The 24,993-nt window shown below is 44.9% G+C and overlaps 2 protein-coding genes across 6 annotated transcripts; both read left to right on the top strand.

Moving 5' to 3' along the window:
* The first annotated feature begins 503 nt into the window (after nt 1–503).
* cdc14ab (cell division cycle 14Ab) lies at nt 504–15,923 on the top strand. 4 transcript variants are annotated; one of them, XM_069519544.1, is made up of 16 exons: nt 505–696; nt 3,137–3,227; nt 3,832–3,907; nt 4,886–4,978; nt 5,125–5,204; nt 5,662–5,728; nt 5,881–5,943; nt 6,095–6,182; nt 6,549–6,779; nt 7,260–7,398; nt 7,852–8,017; nt 10,276–10,376; nt 10,475–10,522; nt 10,640–10,762; nt 10,890–11,232; nt 14,184–15,923. In XM_069519544.1, the coding sequence occupies exons 1-16, from the start codon at nt 522–524 to the stop codon at nt 14,211–14,213; spliced, it is 1,914 nt and encodes a 637-aa protein (XP_069375645.1). In that variant the 5' UTR covers nt 505–521; the 3' UTR covers nt 14,214–15,923. The 4 variants fall into 4 exon arrangements, with proteins under 4 accessions (XP_069375655.1, XP_069375645.1, XP_069375650.1 ...); XM_069519549.1 differs by lacking the exon at nt 505–696 and adding an exon at nt 2,331–2,639; XM_069519554.1 differs by lacking the exon at nt 10,890–11,232 and having other exon boundaries at nt 504–696.
* Nucleotides 15,924–17,457: 1,534 nt separating this feature from the next.
* Nucleotides 17,458–24,349, top strand: vcam1b (vascular cell adhesion molecule 1b). 2 transcript variants are annotated; one of them, XM_069519489.1, is made up of 10 exons: nt 17,458–17,630; nt 18,907–19,209; nt 19,304–19,609; nt 19,761–20,021; nt 20,107–20,379; nt 20,488–20,766; nt 21,837–22,136; nt 22,441–22,713; nt 22,887–23,147; nt 23,939–24,349. In XM_069519489.1, the coding sequence occupies exons 1-10, from the start codon at nt 17,588–17,590 to the stop codon at nt 24,091–24,093; spliced, it is 2,454 nt and encodes an 817-aa protein (XP_069375590.1). In that variant the 5' UTR covers nt 17,458–17,587; the 3' UTR covers nt 24,094–24,349. The 2 variants fall into 2 exon arrangements, with proteins under 2 accessions (XP_069375590.1, XP_069375597.1); XM_069519496.1 differs by having other exon boundaries at nt 17,499–17,630; nt 18,965–19,209.
* The last annotated feature ends 644 nt before the right edge of the window (nt 24,350–24,993 follow it).

The following is a 24,993-nucleotide window of genomic DNA, read 5'->3' as shown; positions in this document are numbered from 1 at the left end:
CAACAGAAACACGTTAACCTTTTCACATGTTCAAATGGACACGAGACTTTAAAGATGTGAACCTCAGGGGACACCGTGATGAGCTGTGTGGCCTGTAGGGGGCGCTGACATGAGGTCAGTTGCAGGTCACAGCTGGGCCTGACTGGTGAGGTGGGTGTGATCTAAAACAGTGACATCATAAAGAAGAAATGAACATGGTGACAGGTTGAAAAAGTAACCAGTGTTGGATTCTGGGAACTGTAGTTAGTTACTAACAGGTGAGATTCTGTCCCAACAGGAAGCTGACAGGTGACCTGGACATGTCTCATCTTTTCCGTGATGTCAGCGTGTTGTTGTCCCTTTTTTCAGGGACAGTGTGTACAGCAGGAAATGCTGCACAGACCTGAATGTGTGTTGAAACCTGAGGAGGCTGTAAACTCACACCTCTGTCCCCTCTGGAACCAGAAGTAACTGGATCTGGATCACCTGACACCTCCTCTTAGTCCGGCCCTGCCCTCACAGTTTGCTTGCAGCCCTGCAGTATGGCGGTCACCGGGGCCTGGACGACACACCAGGACGGCTCCCGGATCCTCCAACCAGGACCAGGACTTGGGTCAGGGCTGGAGCCAGGACAAGGGGTGGGGCCAGGGCTGCGGCCAGGACCTGGGTCAGGACCAGGACCAGCTACAAACCGTGTTTGGATATCTCTCATCGCAGGTGAGTTTAACACAAACTAAAAGAGTAAAGATCTAATATCAGATTTAAAATGGCAAACAGGGCACATGAACACTTTTAAGAGCCTTTTTTGTTCCACACATGAACTAAAAGTCCTATCAGACCCAAACGTCTCCGAAACAGAAGAAAAAGAAAAACTGTTGGCTGTCAACAACACCCACTGAATGTTACTCCAACTGAACTCCCACCGACCAAGTGAGTCCTCTCACAGAGGCTGCACTAAAATGTCTGAAAAACAAGATTTTGGGAGACAACTGAAAGAAAACCGATGTTTGCCAGCGTCATATAAAGTGTTGAGATTAACTCATTGAGAGCAAGGTAAAATATTCAAAGTGGAAAAGATACGCTGCTGCAACCTACGACTCTCAAGCAACAAGAAAGAGAAAACATCAGGGAAGAGATTGAAGCGCTTCTCCTCAAATCTTCCTGCAGTGGAATGAGAAGATCAGAGAAGTTTTTGAACCAGGTCGGGAGGGGAGAAGAAGAACGGAGCCGCCAGGTCATCATGTGAGGAGGCTCCACTTGGTGCAGGACGATCTGCTGGCAAGAGAAGAACTGTGGCTGAAAATCAAGCCAGATCTCTGGGTATGGACGAATTCTTCAGAGGCCACATCCCAGGAACTGATGGACTCATAGTTCAAAATTAATTCTAAGAACTGTTACTTAACAATAAACGTTCTGTTTCACACACGTTTTACCTCAACTAGGTTGATTTTCTAAAAGCATTATATAAGTTTTAGCTAAGATTAAGAAAAACTCAACATGTCAATAGAATGCTTTAAATTTCACATTCAAAGAGTAGGACGACTTCCAGATCCCCTTCAGGAACCTACCTTCAGTTTCTGAGCAACAAAGCTCTGATATTCTTAAAACCTTCTTATCTCATTTTGCACTTTATTAAATTAATTGTTTATTTTTCTTTATCATTAAGAAACAACCTTAAACTTATTAGTGTGTTACACTCAGACTCCTCACTACTTCTGGGAAACATAGTCACTGCAACACTGTAGAAAAATAGAGGTCAAAGAAACAGTTCAACAACTTAAAGGGTTGTTATCTTGCAGAAAACGTTTCATTGGGTGGTGGAACATGGTTCTGTAAGACTGACAGACACTAACACCACACTGGTTCCATTCTGTAACACTCCATACCTTCGGACTCACGACGAGGAAAAAACTGAGACTGTTTTCTTGGTTCAAACCAGAATTGACTCCTGATTAGTGGCAGATTCATTTGTCAGATTTCAAACTGTGAAATATCTCCTGCTCCACTTCAGATCAATGTATTCATTCATCCGAAGCTTCTCTACTGGAGTCTGCCACGAAGAGAGGAAACTTAACAACAACCTTCTGAAACACGATTGTAGTGACATAAAGACACTTATCGAAGATGCGTCACAGGACAACTCCATCTTATCATTCTCACAAATGGGAATTCTTGAAAAACAAAATTCGCCAATATTCATCAGGGTTCAGCAAGAAAACAAGGTAACATGTCATCACAGCCACATCACTGTTTCCCAGAGGACCGTGAAGGCAGCACAGGGCGCTCTGCTCACTGATTGGCTGTGGCTGTTAAGGGCGCGGCTCTGTTACTATGGTAATGCGTGTCTTGAGGATCAATCACAGTCTCAGACTTGAGCCGCTGCGGTGCTAACGTGCTAACAGGCTAACAGGCTAAAAGATTCAACCGTGAAAACGCGAAGAAGAAACAACGGAAACGGAAGAAAAAGTTCGTGAGTGAGTGAAGAGCAGCCGCACTGCCTGATGGGAAGCAGAGCAGACATCTCTTCACTTCTCAAACAGTTCGGCTGCAGCTGCTAAATGTTAGCGGCTAACGTGTTAGCAGTGAGGAAAGTTTGAGGAAGTGCGACCTGTTCAGGATGAGTGACCCCGAGCTGCAGGGGGCGGCAGAGTTCATCAGAGGTAAGGACTCAAAGACTCAAAGACTCAAAGAGTTCAGTCAAACGATAGAAACGAGTGATCCGCTGATCACATCCTTGATGATCAAGATTATTTGTTTATAAGATGAGCTGAAGCTTCACTGATCCTTCACTGAGGAAACTCACAATCGATTCAAAGAAAGAATTCAAATACGATGAATGTGTAAAACTGTGACGTCAGTGATCTGTGTTGTTTGGAATGTCCACACTGAAACTGTGACGTCACGTTGTCTAAGTTCAGCTTTGACTCGTGTTTAGAATCAAACTGAAAAGTTGAACTTACATGAAGCTAATGTGAGGCTAATGTGAAGCTAATGTACTTTCATGATTCTGGCTGTTCTGGGTTTGTTCCCTGTTGCACTTATTATGAGCTGCTTTGGATAAACGCTAAATGATATGTAATGATATGTAATGATATGTAATGATAATCATATGTAATGATATGTAATGATATGTAATGTGTTTTTCTGCCTCCTTCAGAGCGTCTGTACTTTGCCACATTACGCAGTAAACCCAAGAGCACGACCAACACACACTACTTCTGCACCGACGAAGAGTTTGTCTACGAGAAGTAAGTCCATGTTCTTTTACTGCACTGCATCATGGGAGTTCAAACCAATGTCTGTTGTCATGGTGACTTCCTCTGAGCTCAGGTTTGTCCGGAGGTCTGAGTCCAGGTCTTTACTTCAGGTTCTGAAATGGCACATATGTTATTGATGACGGCAGTGTGTTAATAATCGTCTTTAACAGCTGTTTTTCTCTTCTTTTCTTCTTCGCTCCTTCACTGTTCGTGGTCAGTGAGCTCGAACTCGTCAGGATTTTAAATCTGAGCAGAAATGATTTCAAATCTGAGCTGTTGCTTCACATATTTTTAAACTGTCAGTCAGAAGAATGGACATGTAGCCGACTTCATTCTGAACTCTGTTGTCACTCTTTACTCTTTTTAGAGCGCGACATGTGAACATGGTCTTTGAGTTTCCTGATGCTAGACCAGAACCAGACAAACTAAATCAAATCACTGAATAAGACGGACTCAGACTGCGTTCCACTTGTTAGTGACCTCAGACCTGGACGAGGAATTCAGAGTGTGTGTGTGTGTGTGTGTGTGTGTGTGTGTGTGTGTGTGTGTGTGAGAAAACACTCTGACTCTGTGTGTGTCTCTGTGTCTCTGTCAGTTTCTATGCAGACTTCGGTCCTCTCAACTTGTCCATGTTGTTCAGATACTGCTGCAAACTCAACAAGAAGCTGAAGGTGAGTTTCACCCCTCCCACTGCAGGAATGTCCAGAATGCAACAGGACACATGCAGCGTTACCTACCATCCCATTCTGAGTGTGACATACATGACTCCATTATTTAAGTTTCACCAATAACGTGTTCATTCAGACAGCAGTCAGCTGACACAGCTTATTACTCATTCATTTGTGTTTCTAGTATATATGAGACACGCATATAAAGGAGTGTATCGTTAATTATGTGTGTATTCTATTTTGTGTGTGTGTGTTCACTTTGCTTTTCAGATTGTTAAATGTATGTTTTGTGTTGTCTTTTTGTTGCTATGGTGATGACATTCCTCCAGTTGCCTGTTGTTGTTGATCGTCATAACAACAAGCAGACTTGACATAACAGGAAGTCGTACCTGAACCAAACCGAAACCTGCAGAAAATCCTGAACATGTCCTGGTTCTGATCATGAACATGTTTAGGTCCAGATCGTGAGAATGTTGAGCGATGTCTCCGTTTTTCTACAGTCAGTGATTTCATTTGTTTCAGCAGCTCCTCCTTTTCTTTCTGCAATGCATTGTGGGAGAAGACGTTCAATCAGTCTCTTAGTAATCAGGACGTTGGTGTGAAATGTGTCTGCTCACAGTGAACTATGTGGAGTCATTACGCTATTTTCCCATGTTGCATTGCACAGAGGAAACAGGAGCTGCAACGCAAAAAGAATATAACTAACAAAACAAATGTTTTTAACAAGTTGAATTTGCCGACATCACTTTCTGTGAGTGTGAGTCACATTTTTCAGCGCGGGAGTTTCTATACAGAGGTCAGAGGTCATCAAGCGGATTTTAGTCATGTGATCAGAACCTGCAGGTCAATAACAAACAGTCAGTAATGAGGAAACAGGTGATGCTTTAAACGCTGACTGAGTCACTTGACCTGTCACATGAGCACCGAGACGTCTGCACACAAACAACAGAAACCTGATGAAGGTGTGCTCCTCTTCCTCAGTCCTTCACTCTGACCAGGAAACGTATCGTTCACTACACCAGCTTCAACCAGAGGAAGAGATCCAATGCTGCTGTTCTGATTGGAGGATATGCTGTGAGTGCATCACTTCCTCTTCCTGTTGACTAAACGTTAAACAAGCCGAGATAAAAACTCACAATACATTTAGCGTGCTGGTCACATGATGGGGGAGTTAGGGTCAAAGGTTAGAAGACACATGACTGGTCTTCTTTGTGTCTCAGGTGATTTACCTGAAGAAAACTCCAGAAGAAGCGTACCGAGCTCTGATCTCTGGATCTAACGCCTCATACCTGCCCTTCAGGTCAGTGTCCACACTACTTCCTGTTCGACCTGTGACCTTTAACTCTGTAACTGTGCGAACCAGCAGGGGGCGTTCAGGAACCTCCTGAAAACGTAGTCCTCTTTTCTGACATTGAATCCCGAGTCTCAGAGAGAGAATGAGAGAGAGAGACTTTTATTGTTAAATGATTAAATAGTGATGCGTTCACTGAGTGTCTGCATATTCACTTTGTACAATGTTGATGTTCAACACTGAAATAAATTGAAGTAAACACATCGTCAGCTGTTTATCTGCTGGACGACAAGTCACCGATGATACTGATGACTCTGTGTGACTGTGACTTTTTGACTCTGAATAATTGTCTTTGCGACTGTGTATCTTTGTATCTTTGTGACTGTGTCTTTGTGTCACTGTATCTTTGTGTTTCTGTATCTTTGTGTTTCTGTATCTTTGACTCTGCATCTTTGTGACTCTGCAGGGATGCATCTTTTGGAAACTGCAGCTACAGTCTCACTCTGCTCGACTGTCTTCAGGGCATCAGGAAGGTGAGTTCTTCACTCTGATTGACTGAATCAACCAATTGGCAAGTGGACACGTCCACTATGAAGATGTGTAAAAACACACACAGCGGGTGTGTGATGTCAGCATGGATGTGTTTGTGTATATATAAATAAATAAAAGTGAGGTTGTGTTTCAGGCTCTGCAGCACGGCTTCTTTGACTTCGAGGCCTTTGATGTGGACGAGTATGAACATTACGAGGTGAGTCGAGAACGTCACTCAGACATCAGTCACATGACACAGAAACAGAGGAAAATAACTATGACGATAGATGAGCGCCCCCCTCAGGATGGTCAATGCAATGTTTACTCCAGACGTGTGTGACCTCGTCTTTCTCTCGGTCTGTACGCAGCGGGTGGAAAACGGCGACCTGAACTGGATCGTCCCTGGGAAGTTTGTGGCGTTCAGCGGACCTCACCCGAAAACTAAAGTGGAGAACGGTGAGTTCACAGGAAGTGACATCAATCAATCACATTTTATTTGTATATATCCACAAATCACAGTTTGTCTCATCGATGTCAACAAGTCGTCCTCTGTCCTTCACTCAACAAGAGTCAAACTACAGAGACACTTTCTGAGCAGTAACTGAAGCTCAGAGTCTCATGTGAGGATCCGTCTCCAGGACACGAGGACAATAGATGCTGATGAACTGAAGACATCAACACAACACATTTATTACATTAGAAGAAACAATTTGTAACTTCATGTTACCAATGACCAAGACCAAGAAATAAGAATTAAAATCATTAACCCCGCCCCCACTCTGAACGCCACTATAACACTTGTGCCGGCTCCGCCTCCTGCAGGTTACCCTCTCCATGCCCCCGAGGCGTACTTCCCCTACTTCAGAAAACACAACGTCACCACCATCATCCGTCTCAACAAGAAGATCTACGATTCCAAACGTTTCACCGACGCCGGGTTCGACCACTATGACCTCTTCTTCATAGACGGCAGCACGCCGAGCGACACCATCACACGCCGCTTCCTTCACATCTGTGAGAGCACAGACGGAGCCGTGGCCGTCCACTGCAAAGGTAAGGACATCCTGTATCCTGAAGTGACTCGTTGTTTCTGATGTTGTCTGTCCCTGTCCTCTCGTCTGTCTCTCTCCTTTCGTCTGTCCCTGTTCTCTCGTCTGTCTCTCTCCTTTCGTCTGTCCCTGTCCTCTCGTCTGTCTCTCTCCTTTCGTCTGTCCCTGTTCTCTCGTCTGTCTCTGTCCTCTCATCCGTCCTGTCGTAAGTTGTCAGTATCTCAGAGCAGAGGACTGTCTGCTTCTTCTGACAAGACAAGAACCAGGTTCTACTGAAGAGCCTGCAAGTCGGAGACATGAAGATGTCTCCTGCAGGACTGGTGACATCACTACTTGTCCAGTTTGAGGCTGACCGACAAGTTTGACTGGTTTGTCTTCTCGCACAGAATCAGAGAAACTAAAACAAGACGATGTGGACGTGACGTAATCGGAGTCTGTTATTAATGTGAGCATGAATCTGACTGAACCTCCCTCTCTCTGTCAGCTGGTCTGGGCAGGACGGGCACTCTGATTGGCTGTTACCTGATGAAACATTATCGCTTCACAGCGGGCGAGGCCATGGCCTGGATCCGGATCTGCAGACCAGGCTCTGTGATTGGACCACAGCAAAACTTCCTGGAGGAGTGAGTCTCTCTGATTGGATGTTGTTTGGAGTTACTGAGGGAAAGAACCAGATTTAGACTCAGAACCCAATTCAGATCTAGATCCAGAACCATAGCCTCACCCAGAAACTAAGTCAGAACCAGATTCAGATCCACAACAATATTAATTTAGTCCCAGATCCAGATATAAAACCTGATCAGGAATCAGAACCAGATTCAGTATCAAATCAAAAACCAGACCTAGATTTAGAACTAGATCCAGAACCACATTCAGAATTAAATTCAGAATTGGATCCAGATTCAGAACCATATTCAGATACAAAATCCAGATTCAGAACCAGATCCAGATTTGTGAATAAATCATCTGTGACTGAGGCAACAGAATGTTTTTATTGTTTTTATTTTCTAACGTCACAAACAACGTCTGTGTGTGTGTGTGTGTGTGTGTGTGTGTGTGTGTGTGTGTGTTCAAAGGAAGCAGGCGGCGCTGTGGTTGCTTGGCGACAGTGAACACGCCCAGAAGATCAAGCTTGAGGAGAGGGGGGTGTCTCACCTCATTACCAGTTTGGATGACCTCAACTTAAACCCCGCCCAAAACAGCAACACAGGCAGATGGATGACCTCTGACCTTCTACACAAGGTCACAGACACACATGCACATCTGTCTATAATTGTGACATAATACATTGACTAGCCCCTTACCCTAACCGTACCATCACCACTAACTCTGACCTGAACCTGATACTAACTCTGACCTGAACCTGATACTAACTCTAACCTGAACCTGATACTAACTCTAACCTGAACTTGATACTAACTCTAACCTGAACCTGATACTAACTCTAACCTGAACCTGATACTAACTCTAACCTGAACCTGATACTAACTCTAACCTGAACCTGATACTAACTCTAACCTGAACCTGATACTAACTCTAACCTGAACCTGATACTAACTCTAACCTGAACCTGATACTAACTCTATCCTGAACCTGATACTAACTCTAACCTGAACCTGATACTAACTCTGACCTGAACCTGATACTAACTCTAACCTGAACCTGATACTAACTCTGACCTGAACCTGATACTAACTCTAACCTGAACTTGATACTAACTCTGACCTGAACCTGATACTAACTCTAACCTGAACCTGATACTAACTCTGACCTGAACCTGATACTAACTCTAACCTGAACCTGATACTAACTCTAACCTGAACTTGATACTAACTCTGACCTGAACTTGATACTAACTCTAACCTGAACCTGATACTAACTCTAACCTGAACTTGATACTAACTCTAACCTGAACTTGATACTAACTCTAACCTGAACCTGATACTAACTCTAACCTGAACCTGATACTAACTCTAACCTGAACCTGATACTAACTCTAACCTGAACCTGATACTAACTCTAACCTGAACCTGATACTAACTCTAACCTGAACCTGATACTAACTCTGACCTGAACCTGATACTAACTCTAACCTGAACCTGATACTAACTCTAACCTGAACCTGATACTAACTCTGACCTGAACCTGATACTAACTCTGACCTGAACCTGATACTAACTCTAACCTGAACCTGATACTAACTCTAACCTGAACCTGATACTAACTCTGACCTGAACCTGATACTAACTCTAACCTGAACTTGATACTAACTCTGACCTGAACCCTAAAACCTAAAAGTCTTAATCCTCAAACAGCTCATTGGATTTGTGAGGACCAGACAAAATGTCCTCACAATGGGCCTCATTCACAAATCTGATCTTAAAACGTGCGTACGAACGTCTGGTTGACAAATCTGGGATTCATCAATATGTTCTTATCTAAATGTGTGAGCAGAGTACGAACAAATTTAAAACTTCCTCAGTCCATGCATACGCATAAATCCCAGAAAATGTAAACACACACCTTTTTGACTAAATGCATAATATGTTAAAACTCAATAGACAACAATAATTACATTTACTAATGCATTGATCAAATGTATTACATTACCATAAAATTGATACCTCATCATCCTCATCATTTATTGTTTATTATATCATTAATTGAGATTGTATATTTAGTTTACAATAAAGTATATAAGAATGTTCATATTGAAATGAAACCGTTTTGGCTTTCATTACATTTTTTATTGGCCAAAATTTGACTATTCACCTGCAGTGTCACAAGACACAAGTTAACTATACTTGTTTTGGCTAATTAGCTGTAAACTGGAGGCACTGGTAGCCTAGTCGTTCATCACCACTCAGCTCCACACAAGGGGCCCCCCCACCCCCTTGGCTGCACCACTGCACCCAGGAGCATTACTCTGCTGGTCAACAAGTGACTCTGCTCCTCAGAAGTTTCCTGATCATCACACGTAGAACTGATCTTTATTAAAAACCTGCTGAACAGGGCGTCGCTTCTTCTGCAACAAAGAAGTTAAAACATCACGTTGAGTCATAATCTTTGGGAAAATAATGTATTTTGTGTGCCTGTGTGTGTGTGCGTGTGTCTGTCTGTCTGTGTGTTCGTGCGTGCGTGAGTGTGTGTGTGTGTGTGTGTGTGTGTGCTTTAGTGAGCGTCTGTCCGTCTGTCTGTCTGTGTGTGTCTGTCTGTGTGCGTGAGTGTGCGTGAGTGTGTGTGTGTGTGCGTGTGTGTGCGCGTGCGTGTGTGTGTGTGTGTGTGTCTGTCTGTCTGTGTGTTCGTGCGTGCGTGCGTGAGTGTGTGTGTGTGTGTGCTTTAGTGAGCGTCTGTCCTGAAGCAGCAGTGTTATAATTATTCAGTCACGTCATGGTGCCTCTAAGTATGGAGACATGTCCACAGCTCTAGAGCTCACCAATGTGCAGGAGACATGGAGGGAGGGGATGAGACACTCATGGTGCATTTATTTCATCCACCAGGGGGAGCTTACAGACGGTGGACTCGCTCTGACTCAGGGAGACAAACTGAGAGCATTAAAGAGTCGACGCCCCCCCCGCCCCGCCACCACCGGACCTCTGAGGTAGGAGGGTGGGGGGTGAATTCATGTCTGATCAGGATGTGCGTGAATGTTTGAGAGGGTGTGACGTGGTCACATGTTAACTCCTTGTTTGGTTTCAGGATGGATGACATGAAGATTCACAGCAGATCAGCATCTCAGCCGCTCAGGTACCGCCCACTTCCTGTTTAGTCATGTGACATCAGCAGTCTGTCACATGACATGTCTGATCCAGTCCTTGACTCCGCCCACAACACATCAAACTATGACTGTATGTGTGTGTTCAGGTTATCGTTGGGAGCCACCCCCCCCTCCCCCCTAAAGTCCTCCAGGTTCCCATCATCCTCTGCTTCAGGTGCAGCCAAGAGGATTGGGAGGAGTCCGTCATCAACAGCCTCGAATATTAGGCGGTCAGTGTCTTCACCTGTTTCTGTGACTCCTCCCCTTCATCACCTGTGTCTGTGACTCCTCCCCTTCATCACCTGTGTCTGATTGTTTTTAGTTTATAACATGTTGTTAATATGCTCCTCCCCTCAGCTCAGCCCTTGGCTCTCGATTGGCCAGCTCTCTGACTGACCTTTATGTGGAGGAGGAAACAACAAATCGTTTTTCTTCTCCTCCTCCTCCCTCCTCCTCCTCTGTGCCTCTAAGCCCCTCCTCCTCCTCCCTGGTCTCGTCTTCTCTTTGTCGCTATGGTAATGGCCCTCGCGGTATGCAGCACGAGGTCAACAACAACAGCAGTCTGTTCGGCTCCACAGCGCCCCCTCCAGGAAAAAGCTTTGTCCACCCAGGGCCCCAGGACTTCAGTGCTTGCAGAGGCCCTGGGCCCTACAGTGCTATGAAGGGCCCGTCAGGACGCTACCTGAGCCGCTCCATACCTGTAAGTCCTCTGACACGGCAGCAGCTTAGCCCCGCCCCGTTCTCATGGTTGGCTCTCTCTCTTCTACTGTCACAAACACACTGGCCACATAAACTGATGCCTCACCTGTAGTCTCACCTGTACCTGTAGTCTCACCTGTAGCCTCACCTGTAGTCTCACCTGTAGTCTCACCTGTAGTCTCACCTGTAGCCTCACCTGTAGTCTCACCTGTAGTCTCACCTGTAGCCTCACCTGTAGTCTCACCTGTAGCCTCACCTGTAGTCTCACCTGTAGTCTCACCTGTAGCCTCACCTGTAGTCTCACCTGTAGTCTCACCTGTAGTCTCACCTGTACCTGTAGTCTCACCTGTAGTCTCACCTGTAGCCTCACCTGTAGTCTCACCTGTAGTCTCACCTGTAGTCTCACCTGTAGTCTCACCTGTACCTGTAGCCTCACCTGTAGCCTCACCTGTAGTCTCACCTGTAGCCTCACCTGTAGTCTCACCTGTAGTCTCACCTGTAGCCTCACCTGTAGTCTCACCTGTAGTCTCACCTGTAGTCTCACCTGTAGTCTCACCTGTACCTGTAGTCTCACCTGTAGTCTCACCTGTAGTCTCACCTGTAGTCTCACCTGTACCTGTAGTCTCACCTGTAGTCTCACCTGTAGCCTCACCTGTAGCCTCACCTGTAGTCTCACCTGTAGTCTCACCTGTAGTCTCACCTGTAGTCTCACCTGTACCTGTAGTCTCACCTGTAGTCTCACCTGTAGCCTCACCTGTAGCCTCACCTGTAGCCTCACCTGTAGTCTCACCTGTAGTCTCACCTGTAGTCTCACCTGTAGTCTCACCTGTAGCCTCACCTGTAGTCTCACCTGTAGTCTCACCTGTACCTGTAGTCTCACCTGTAGTCTCACCTGTAGCCTCACCTGTAGCCTCACCTGTAGTCTCACCTGTAGTCTCACCTGTAGTCTCACCTGTAGTCTCACCTGTAGTCTCACCTGTACCTGTAGTCTCACCTGTAGTCTCACCTGTAGCCTCACCTGTAGCCTCACCTGTAGTCTCACCTGTAGTCTCACCTGTAGTCTCACCTGTACCTGTAGTCTCACCTGTAGTCTCACCTGTAGCCTCACCTGTAGCCTCACCTGTAGCCTCACCTGTAGTCTCACCTGTAGTCTCACCTGTAGTCTCACCTGTAGTCTCACCTGTAGCCTCACCTGTAGTAGCACACAGTTTGAAGTTATTCATGTTTCCAGTGTGGTTCTGACCTGTCATTTCCTGCTCTTTGACTCTTTGTGAATTAAACTCAGTAACAGGGTTCACATGACCTGGTTGCTTCACGTGTTCTGGTCACATGACCTGGTTGCTTCACGTGTTCTGGTCACATGACCTGGTTGCTTCACGTGTTCTGGTCACATGACCTGGTTGCGGTTGCTTCGCGTGTTCTGGTCACAGGTCTGTCGGTGTCTCTTCATTCACACTAACATGAAGCTGCTGCTGAGTTAAAGGAACAAAATTGTTTATTTGAACAAGCCCCGTCCCCTCATTTATCCAAACCACACCATGACGAGTCAGAGCGACTCATGGGGCGAAGGATGAAAATCAATGGTATAATATCAATATATATATAAAGACCATCACTGACTGTATATAAAGACACTGACTGTATATAAAGACCATCACTGACTGTATATAAAGACACTGACTGTATATAAAGATGATCACTGACTGTATATAAAGACACTGACTGTATATAAAGATGATCACTGACTGTATATAAAGACACTGACTGTATATAAAGATGATCACTGACTGTATATAAAGATGATCACTGACTGTATATAAAGATGATCACTGACTGTATATAAAGACGATCACTGACTGTATATAAAGATGATCACTGACTGTATATAAAGACGATCACTGACTGTATATAAAGACCACTGACTGTATATAAAGATGATCACTGACTGTATATAAAGACGATCACTGACTGTATATAAAGACGATCACTGACTGTATATAAAGATGATCACTGACTGTATATAAAGACGATCACTGACTGTATATAAAGATGATCACTGACTGTATATAAAGACGATCACTGACTGTATATAAAGATGATCACTGACTGTATATAAAGACCATCACTGACTGTATATAAAGACACTGACTGTATATAAAGATGATCACTGACTGTATATAAAGATGATCACTGACTGTATATAAAGACGATCACTGACTGTATATAAAGACACTGACTGTATATAAAGATGATCACTGACTGTATATAAAGACACTGACTGTATATAAAGATGATCACTGACTGTATATAAAGATGATCACTGACTGTATATAAAGACACTGACTGTATATAAAGATGATCACTGACTGTATATAAAGACCATCACTGACTGTATATAAAGATGATCACTGACTGTATATAAAGACGATCACTGACTGTATATAAAGACCATCACTGACTGTATATAAAGACCATCACTGACTGTATATAAAGATGATCACTGACTGTATATAAAGACCATCACTGACTGTATATAAAGATGATCACTGACTGTATATAAAGACGATCACTGACTGTATATAAAGATGATCACTGACTGTATATAAAGACCATCACTGACTGTATATAAAGACGATCAGTGTGTGGTTGACCCGGTTGATCCTGAGAAGTTTTCAGGCCTGATGGGATATGTAGTCACTTCCTGGTTGGATGTGCACAGTAAACCTGAACTACTTCCTCGTTCAAATGTCAAGATAAAATATCTGGGATACAAATGCTGCCATTTTGTGGTGATGGGGTAATTGTCAGTCAGAGTGCAATAGTGTTTAGGGGCTGGAGCAGTGGTATCGAGGTCACACCCACATGTGAGTCAGTCTCCGCGGTCAATCATGATGTTTCTTTAGCATGTTGTTAGCATCACCCCTCCCTGACTTGAACTCTTCTCTCTTCCAGTCTCTTCAGTCCGACTTCATCCAGGACTAAAACTACAGATCTGACTTGAGGACACATTACCCACAATCCCCGCTGACGACCCTGAAAGGGAAGCGACTGAAGACGCTGAACAGCTGCTCTGTCCACACTGAATGTAAATGTAATGATGTCATCGACACGCGTGTGACGAGAATAGGAAGAAATATTTCGATACAGAAGATTTTATATAAATGTATTTTTATTTTAACAAAGATCATTTAGAGTTTTCGATGAACTGAAGGGTCAGCTGATGACAACTTGCTCTGTTGTCATGGTTACAGTATTAACTTTGTGTTTGTTAGTCAGTGTGAAGGATCCAATCATTTTATTATCGGCAGCAACAATGAAGAAGATGAGGAGGAGGAGAAAACGGTAAAAAGAACATCAGCAACAAACTCAGGGGAATGTGTGTTTATAAACCAGCAATGATGTGTTTAGTGACCAGTGGAACGTGTGTGTGTGTGTGTGTGTGTGTGTGTGTGTGTGTGTGTGTGTGTGTGTGTGTGTGTGTGTGTGTGTGTGTGTGTGTGTGTGTGTGCGTGCGTGCGTGCGTGCGTGCGTGCGTGCGTGCGTGCGTGCGTGCGTGCGTGCGTGCGTGCGTGCGTGCGTGCGTGCGTGCGTGCGTGCGTGCGTGCGCATTAGGGCCTCATGATAATCTACATGCGATATACATATTGCAAAAGACGACTGTGATAAACGTCTTTTTTCCGTGTATTCACGTTCTACATGTGAATATGTTTGGCCAATCAGGTGGGGCCCTGCTGCCCTAGATAATAAATTCGATTATTTTAGTTAAATAAAAATATTCACATGGTCCCTGCGTCCGTAACCAGGTGGAATTTTTTCAATAAAACCAAGTTGTTAGAATGGAAATAATGTTTTTCATTTGTTTACTCACTGTGTTGGGTCTATAGCAGTGGAGCCAGAGCAGAAAGACTTTATATTAAGCATTTATTTATTTATCACAAGTCATATCGTCATTTCGATATTCAACGTTATCGCATATCGCATGTTTTCCTAATATTGCACAGCCCTAGTGTGCGGTCTGCCTGTTTGTGTGTATGTTGGCATGTCCATGTTGACGTGTGTTGTCTGTGTGTTGCTGTATTGTGTGTCTGCGTTGCATTGGGACACGTGTCCTCAGAGAATGATGTAATCAGAGACGAGGTCCAACATGTACATCAGACAGATGTTAGCTCAGCTAAAGGTTCCGGTCTTTAAGCTTAGTGAAGACTAGATGCTAAATATTTGTCAGCTGATTGGCTGTCTAGAGAAAATCTGATCAACTGATCAGAGAATCATTTTAATGTCCGAGACTCTACCTCCTACACTTTCAAAATAAAAGCTCCGATGACCAAGAACAATGAAATATTTGATATTAAAACAGCAAATAAAACCATAACAATGCTGAACCGTTGGTGAATTCTCCCGAGTCACATGATAATGGGGATTATAGTTATTACTATTATAATGATTATTATTAACATCATATCAGAGACAAGTGAAAGTAGTGCAGCAGAAAAGCAAAAGTGCCTTAATCTGAAGTTTGCAGAGGGCTTTTATTTTGAAGTGATTTTAATAATCGTTGCTTCAGTCTGATTCTGTTTTTAAAAACTTTATTTAAACTTAATGAAGGGATGAATTAGAAAATACATGTGTAGCCTTTTTTCTTAATTCACTTTATTTCTGAGAAGTTACACAAATAAAATCTATTTCTTCTGATTCTGTTTGTGTTTGTGTCGACTGTCACAGAGTCTGAGACCGGCTCTGAACTATGAAGCAGGATTTGTGGTTATCAGGTTAACTTCAAGTTTAATTCAGAGTTTTCAGTCCTAAGCTCGTTCCCTTGTTATCGGGTAAATCACCATGGTAACATGGTGATCAGCTGACCTGCTCCAAGTTAAGTTGGAGATAAGAGATCAAACAGTATGAAAGCTCCGCCCACAGACCAGCCCCTTCCGTTGAACCATGACATCATGTTCTTAGAGGATCGTGGAGCTGGTGTGGATTGTTTGAGTCTCTGAGGAGGACCGGGGTCTTCAGAGACCCACAAGATCCTCTGAGATCTTCTAGGAGTCTCTGAAAGATCTAGATCCTCATCACAGGGAATAAATAAATTATATTTGTATGTTTTATTTCCTCCAGCTGAGCTTGAAGCCACCAGGGTTTCACCTGAAAGACTCAAACTGTCCCACACAGTGAGAATACATGTAAATGACATGTGATGGAGACACAGATGAGATTATATTCAGATGGACTCTTGTTAACAATAGTTTTACTATAAAAACAATCCAGATGTTTCACCAGCTGTTCTTCCTGCGTTTAGCAGCTGGAACTGTTTCTTTTATTCTGGACGTTTGTTCTCCTCTGATTTTTATTATACAACAGTTTGATCCTCGTTAAATATGAGGCTCTGCTGTCAGTCAAACTGTCCATGTCTGTGAGTGGTCATATGTAGTAAACCCCGCCCCTTTCATGTGCACTTGCTCATATCTAGAAGAAAACCTGAGTTAACTTAACGAGTTTAAACCAGCGTCATGTGACCACTTAGCCTGAATGTGATAGTTTAAGTTCAGCTGGATAACTGAAACATATCCTGGGTATGTTCAACTGGCTTCGTAGAACAGGCCCCTGGAGCCGTTCACATAGTCTGGTCACATGACCTCAACATCACAGCTGAGTCATCACACAGCGATCGATACGAGGTCACAGAGTCACTCTTATCAGACGTCTGTCAATCAATCAATCAATCAGTCAGTATCAGACGCTCACGCAGATACAGATCATGTAGAAACAGTTGGACTCTGATGTTTGAATCAGTTAAATGTTGTGTGTACGTTGACGTGTGTTGGGGCCTGAACCATCACATGATTGTGTCATTTACATGTAGAGGATCTCAGAGGATCTTGTGGGTCTCTGAAGACCCCGGTCCTCCTCAGAGACTCAAACAATCCACAGCAGCTCCACGATCCTCTAAGAACATGATGTCATGGTTCAACGGAAGGGACTGGTCAGTGGGCGGAGCTTTCATACTGTTTGATCTCTTATCTCCAATTTAACCTGGAGCAGGTCAGCTGATCACCATGTTACCATGGTGATTTACCCGATAACAAGGGAACGAGCTTCATAGGATGAATACTCTGAATTAAACCTGAAGTTTCCTAGTAGCCACAAATCCTTCTTCTTAGTTCAGAGCTCTGGTGTGTATGTTGATGTGTGCGGTGTGTCCCTGTCTTTCCTGCAGAGGGCACCATGGTCTGTACAGTCAGCACAGACAAAGAGAGAGAGAGCGAGAGAGAGAGGGGGGTGAGATTCAGGGGGCGTCTATTTTTGATTCGGAGACACTGATCTGTTCTTCATTTACTTCTCTCCTTCGCTCCTGCATCATGTGTGCATCATGCGTGTGCAGCTTCTTTCAGATCATCTCAGGTAAGAGTGATTTATTATTTATCTTCTGTGGACACATGAAGCTTGAATTCACTCTTCCTCTCTTGCTTATTATTAATTATATCAATGATAGAAATAATAAACAGAAGAATGGATCAGTGATGTTTTTAACTCAGAGAATCTTCAGTCTCTGTGTTTCTGTTGTATTACAAACTCTTTGTTTCAAATTCATTTTATATATTAAATCTTATGTATATAATAATACAATACAATAATATGTGTAAGTTGACTTGCAAGCAAGTATTGCGGCCCCTCGCATGGTGACAGTAGGGAAGTGACGCGACAGTGCTAAGGCCTCCATGTACCCACCAACACCCAATGATCCATGATGGTGGATCATAGACTGTGATCATGGACCATAGATCCTGATCCTGGACCATGATCACAAGACGTCTTGATACACAACATGTCTCCTCATCTTCATCAGTAACTCCTCAGTTCATGTGTCTGCTCCTTCATCTGTATCAGACATGTCCTCATGTACAAATACTTTAAACCTGAAGTTACAAACTGTTTCTTCTGATGTAGTGAATCTGTTGTTGTGTTGATGTCTTCAGTTCATCAGCATCTATTGTCCTCGTGTCCTGGAGACGGATCCTCACATGTGACTCTGAGCTTCAGTTACTGCTCAGAAAGTGTCTCTGTAGTTTTAACTTAAAGGACAGAGGACGACTTGTTGACATCGATGAGACAAACTGAATATGAGACAAATCAAATGTGATTGATTGATTTAATTTGATTTGATTGAAAAACAAAAGTATCATGGGACTGTTCCAGCCCCAGCACTGTAATAATAATCTGTGCCATTCCAATAGTGCCCTTGCACTGTTAGTGCTCAGGCCCTAAATATGATATAATATTATGTGAATGATAAAATATGATATGTCTTTCATTGTCGCTTCAGTTATTGGCTCCTGTTGGATCTTATTTTCAACCAGCGATTTCCAGTTACTCCTGCTTTTCCCAGGGGTTGTGTCCTGGGGCCCCTTTTGTTTGTCATCTCTTTACTTCCTCTTGGCCATATCGTCCGTAAAGTTAACATCTATTTCGAAGCAGATGACACCCAGCTCCACCTTTCCACCAAAACCTACCTCCATCCTCTGTCTGGCCCCTACAGCTCCCATTGGCCTCTGATGGCCCCTGTCGGCCTTGTGCCTCATCAGTTCTGCAAGTTCCTCTCACAAACTGAACCCGATTCTCTGCAGCCATTTCCTTTGTTTATTTGTCTCTCAGGTGTTGTTGTTTTTTGTCTTCTCAGCTATGTTGCTGATGTCATCATGGTGTGTTCAGGGTCTGCGTGTCGATGTGTATCCCAGACAGCCTCTGTTCAGACTGGCGGAGCGTCAGCAGCTGGTTTGCTCCGTTCAAGATTGTCCCATGATGCCAAGCATCTCCTGGTCTTTGCCTGGGGATCGACCTCTGACCGCCTCTGTCACCACCAACTCCAGCTGCTCTGTGGTGACCTTTGACCCTGTGATGATGGAGCATGAGGGCGCTCTGCTGTGCAGAGTGAACTGTGGAGAAGACAGGAAGCAGATCCTAACCAACGTGCATGTTTACTGTGAGTTCATGTACGCACACACACACTATATATCAACATATAAGGACCAGGTGTGTCGTGGTTTAAAGTGTGTTTCTGTCTCTGTGGACTCCAGCCCTCCCATCAGCCCCTCTGATCCAAGGCCAGGACCACTTGAGACTGGGGGTGGAGTCCACCCTGACCTGTCAGGTGTCCGACCTTTATCCCTCAGAGCTGCTCAACCTCACCTGGTTTAACGGGGACAGAGTCATGCAGAGCGTTGTCGGAGAGCATGGGTCTAGCTCTGTCTCGTCTGAGTACAGGTTCACTCCTCAGGACCAGGACTCGGGGGCCAACATCAGCTGCAGGGCCACGCTGAACCTGCTGACCCTGCCACCTGAGATCCGGACCAGAGAGACCACGATCCACCTCAACCTGCTCTGTGAGTCCTGAGTCTGAGTCCTGAGTCTTGCTTAGACCTGGATTTGGAACTGGTTCAGATGTATTTAGATCTCAGGGATATGGTCCAAAGTTTGAGAATCTGGATCAGATGAATCAAGATCTAGAGGACCTGACCTCTGAATCCCCTGCAGATGCTCCTGTCGTGACGTCGATCTCGGACCCGTTGCTGGTCATGGTCAACTCTTCGCTCACTGTCAGCTGTTCAGCGGTGGGAAACCCTGAGCCGACAATCACCTGGAGCTTCAGGACGACAGATGGTCGATCACTTCTGCGGGGGCGTGGCCATCAGCTTGTTGTCACGTCAGTGAGTCTGTTTGACGCTGGACGCTACGAATGTGAGGCTCGAAACAATGAGGGAAGCCAGACCGCTGCGGTGGACGTCACTGTTCATGGTCAGACTGCGCTCTCTTAATTATGGGGTTTTGTTGCCCCACCCCCATCTGTCATCCACTCTAACACCTGTGTCCGCCCCCACAGCTCCACCCACCAACACCTCCATATCTGTGAGTCCCGGTGAGGACGTGGTGGAGGGTCAACAGGTCAACATTACCTGCCGATCAGATGGAGCTCCGCCCACATCGCTGGTGCTAAGGAGGGATGGGGCGGTGCTACAGAGCATTTATCCCGACTCCTCATCCTCGCTATTCCTCAGCCTCTCTATGTCCTTGCTGCAAGACTCCGCCCACTACGAGTGTGAAGCCTCCAATAAGTACGGAGCACAGCAGGTGTCCAGCTCCGTCAGGGTCAAAGGTCAGAGACAGAAACAGGAAGTAGCAAAAATAAAAGTCTTTATTTCTTTTATTTAATGTCTGAACATTTTCAAGAACATCCTGTCAGTGATGTTCTCTGGTTCTTCAGCTCACCCTCTGCAGGTGGAGGTGAGTCGTCAGGTCTCGGCTGCAGAGCGAGGTTCAGATCTGCTCGTCAGCTGCAGAGCGTCCGGGTGTCTCCGCCCTCCGACCCTCACCTGGAAGAGGGTGGAGCGGGACCGTAGCATCATCCAGAGGACACAGCAGTGGGACGGACTGTCCCCGCTCCACCTGCGGGACCTTGACCTCCAGGATCAGGGAGGCTACAGCTGTGAGGCCGAGTGTGACGCCGTCATCAGGACCAGAACCATCCAGGTCCACGTCTACTGTGAGTCTGTCACACCTGAGCCCAGGTGTTTGTGGTGTCATAGAGGAGAGGAAGAAACACTGTGAGTCGAGAAAATAAAAAACGTGTTCAGAAAAAACACGAAAAAAAGAATCCCTTAGGATGACCGACTTCATAAATATATATTGATATAGAGATGTACATATACATGAGTATATTGGTATATTTATATTAGTATTTATATATTTATACATGTTTGTTTAGATTTGTTGTTAGATGAACGTGTATGTGTGTGTTTATATGGACAATGTCGTATATTTGTGTGTTAACAGTGAAGTGTTATTCAGACATGTGAGAAACAACTTGAGATTTCATTTGACTGTCGTCAGAGGTCAAAGGTCACAGAGTTCAGTTCTGTTCAGTTCTCAGTGAGACAGAATGTTTCCTCCCACACACACACACACACACACACACTTTAAAACACTGAATCCTCCCACAGCTCAGAGACAGAACCAGAAGGAGTCAGTGTTGAATTATCAGCTGCTGACGTTAATACACAAACTTACGTTTACACCTTTAGTCCATAAACAAACCTACAAAGAACCCTTGTATTTATTAGCTATACGATCAGTTATTAACTCGTGATGTTCATCTGGTTACAGTTTCAACCCAGACCTCCTGTAGGAGGCGCTGCAGGGCATCTGGAGCCAACTTTAATTATGAACGTGTCATAAACAACTATGGTGAATATATTGTGGACTCGTCAGACAGAAGCTGAGTTCAGAGGCAGAGAACAGAGACGTCCTGCACGAGCAGCTCAGAAAGGAGGGTTACCTGTGAGGCTCCGCCCACTTCGGGATAACCACCAGTAACACGAAATTGTGATTTGTGAATATAAGTAATACAAATTAAGTTTGTTTGATCGATCTTAAGGATCCACCTGAACCTATGAAAATCTCTCGTCATGCCGCTGTGACCTCATAAGTCTTCACTGACAAACACTGACTTCCTGTCGCAGTTCCCTGAGAATAGGAACCAGTTCAGGGTTTTCTTGAATCTCAAACTGGACCTGATGATCTCTAGCTTGTGAACATCTGTTTCATTCTCTGCAGCGTTTCCATCTGATCCAGTTCTGATGAATCCTGGTCCCATCCTATTGGGTCAGCAGGCCGTCCTTCGCTGTGATGTCATTAATGTCTTTTCAACCAATCGGCTGAGGATCCACTGGCTGTTGGGGAACACGGCTCTGATGTCAGAGTCCTTTGGGTTCTCCGGTTCTTTACAGAACGTCTCATCTGTTATTCAGCACCTGGTGGAGGCGGAGCAGCAGGTTGTGACCTGCAGAGCGGAGTTGCTTGATAACACAGACCTGTTGCGGTCCAGGAGGACAAGCATCCGTCTGCAAGTCCACTGTGAGACTGAGGAAACAAGACCTGTAGACCTGTAGGACTTAAAGACCTATAGAACCTGCAAACCTGTAGAACCCATAGTCCTGTAGATCTCTAGATCCCCTAGACCTGTAAACGTTTAGAACCCATAGACCTTTAGAAAATGTAGAAATGTAGAACCTGTAGGAGGTTCTACTATATGGAACCTTTAACTCAGCATAGGAGGATCATTATGTCATAACTTCTCAGTTAAAATGGATCAGATCAGGTTTTGTTAAACCAAGATTCAGGTTGAAGTTCTGTTAATTCTGGTCTGTTGGTGTTGCAGATGCTCCAAGGAGAACCTCCATCTCTGTAAGTCCCAGTGAGGACGTGGTGGAGGGTCAACAGGTCAACATTACCTGCAGCTCAGATGGAGCTCCGCCCACCACGCTGGTGCTGAGGAGGGATGGGGCGGTGCTACAGAGCATTTATCCCGACTCCTCATCCTCGCTATTCCTCAGCCTGTCTTCTGCCTTGCTGGAAGACTCCGCCCACTACCAGTGTGAAGCGTCCAATCAGTACGGAGCACAGCAGGTGACCCGCTCTGTCAGGGTTAAAGGTCAGTTTTCAGTCCTTGTGTCTACAGGCTCCTATTTGTAGCCTGAGAGTCAAAACATGTTACCTCAGGGGGTTACCACAGCTGACCAACACACACATACTCACACATACACAAACACACTGTCTTATCTTATCACATGACTTCCTGTTCGACTCTGATCTCTGATGATTCAGCTTCTCCCAGAAACACCACGGTCCTCGTTCTGCCGTCCACTGTCGTCCATGAGGGACAGAACGTCACCGTCTGCTGTCGAACCATCAGCTTCCCTCCGTCCGCCATGACTTTGAAGAAACTGACCAATGGGACTGAGATATTTTCCCTCAACGGCACCTTCCTTTTGGTCAATGTCACAGCCAGAGACTCTGGATTGTACCAGGTCAACGTGACCAACGACCTCGGATACCAGGTCAAAGTTTTCAGCATCAGTGTAAGAGGTTAGTACAGACCAGTTCTGTCTGGTTCATACGAGTACAGACCACAACAGACCAGTTCAGACCACAACAGACCAGTTCAGACTGATTCAGACCAGTTCAGACTGATTCAGACCAGTTCAGACTGATTCAGACCAGTTCAGACTGATTCAGACCAGTTCAGACCAGTACAGACCAGTTCAGATCACAACAGACCACAACAGACCAGTTCAGACCGATTCAAACCAGTACAGACCAGTTCAGACCGATTCAAACCAGTACAGACCAGTACAGACCAGTTCAGACCACAACAGACCACAACAGACCAGTTCAGACTGATTCAGACCAGTACAGACCGATTCAGACCAGTACAGACCAGTTCAGACCGATTCAAACCAGTACAGACCAGTTCAGACCGATTCAAACCAGTACAGACCAGTTCAGATTGATTCAGACCAGTTCAGACCAGTTCAGACCGATTCAGACCAGTACAGACCAGTTCAGACCGATTCAAACCAGTACAGACCAGTTCAGACCGATTCAAACCAGTACAGACCAGTTCAGATTGATTCAGACCAGTACAGACCGATTCAGACCAGTACAGACCAGTTCAGACCGATTCAGACCAGTACAGACCAGTTCAGACTGATTCAGACCAGTTCAGACTGATTCAGACCAGTACAGACCAGTACAGACCAGTACAGACCAGTACAGACCAGTTCAGACCAGTTCAGACTGATTCAGACCAGTACAGACCAGTACAGACCAGTACAGACCAGTTCAGTTGTTGTCTTACGTTGTTTTCTTGTTGTCAGAGAGAAGCAGAGATCTTCCTCCTCGTCTCAGCGTCGTCATCGTCACAGTCGTGATCTTTGCTGCAGCAGCTGTTTCTGTGCTGGTCGACTTCCTGAGGAGATCCAGGAAGAGAGGTTTCTATTCGCTGAGCCATTCTGCCCCGCCCTCAGCCTGAGGCGGTGCCCCCTGCTGGCTTCAACATTTCACTACAACACAAGACTCCGCCTCTGATACGAAGAAACTGTCACTGACGTCATCACATGTTCAAATGTTCCAGTCTGACACATGTGGCCGTCATTTCCCAGCATACTCAGCAGCTGAGACTCTTTTTTACAATCTGAGAACTTACTCACGACAACATGGTGTCTACAGCGTGTGTTCACGTGTTCACGTGTTCAGTGTTCACATGTTCACATGTTCAGCGTTCATGTGTTCAGTGTTCATGTGTTCAGTGTTCACATGTTCAGCGTTCACATGTTCAGCGTTCATGTGTTCAGTGTTCATGTGTTCAGTGTTCACATGTTCAGCGTTCATGTGTTCAGTGTTCATGTGTTCAGTGTTCACGTGTTCAGCGTTCATGTGTTCAGTGTTCACATGTTCAGCGTTCATGTGTTCAGTGTTCATGTGTTCAGCGTTCCTGTGTTCAGTGTTCATGTGTTCAGTGTTCACATGTTCAGCGTTCACATGTTCAGCGTTCATGTGTTCAGTGTTCATGTGTTCAGTGTTCACATGTTCAGCGTTCACATGTTCAGCGTTCATGTGTTCAGTGTTCACATGTTCAGCGTTCATGTGTTCAGCGTTCCTGTGTTCAGTGTTCATGTGTTCACATGTGTTAAGTGTGTGTGTTCACGTGTGTTAAAAACATAAAGCTTAATAATTCTTCTAACAGAGTCAGTGAAGCTTCTTATCAACCCCCCCCCCCTTAGAGTTGTAGGTTTGATTCCCGTCAGTTTACTTCATGAACAGTTTTCTTGGTTTCCTCTGTTGTGACTCACTATCCGATGGAGTTTCATCATCTGTAAAGATGTTTGATTTATGACGGCCACTCGTGATCGACCTAATTAGTTGAAGTCAA

This window comes from Paralichthys olivaceus, chromosome 3, assembly GCF_024713975.1.
Source record: "Paralichthys olivaceus isolate ysfri-2021 chromosome 3, ASM2471397v2, whole genome shotgun sequence".
NCBI lineage: Eukaryota > Metazoa > Chordata > Actinopteri > Pleuronectiformes > Paralichthyidae > Paralichthys > Paralichthys olivaceus.
The sequence above is the reverse complement of the archived record's forward strand: the minus strand, read 5'-3'. Positions and strand labels throughout refer to the sequence as shown.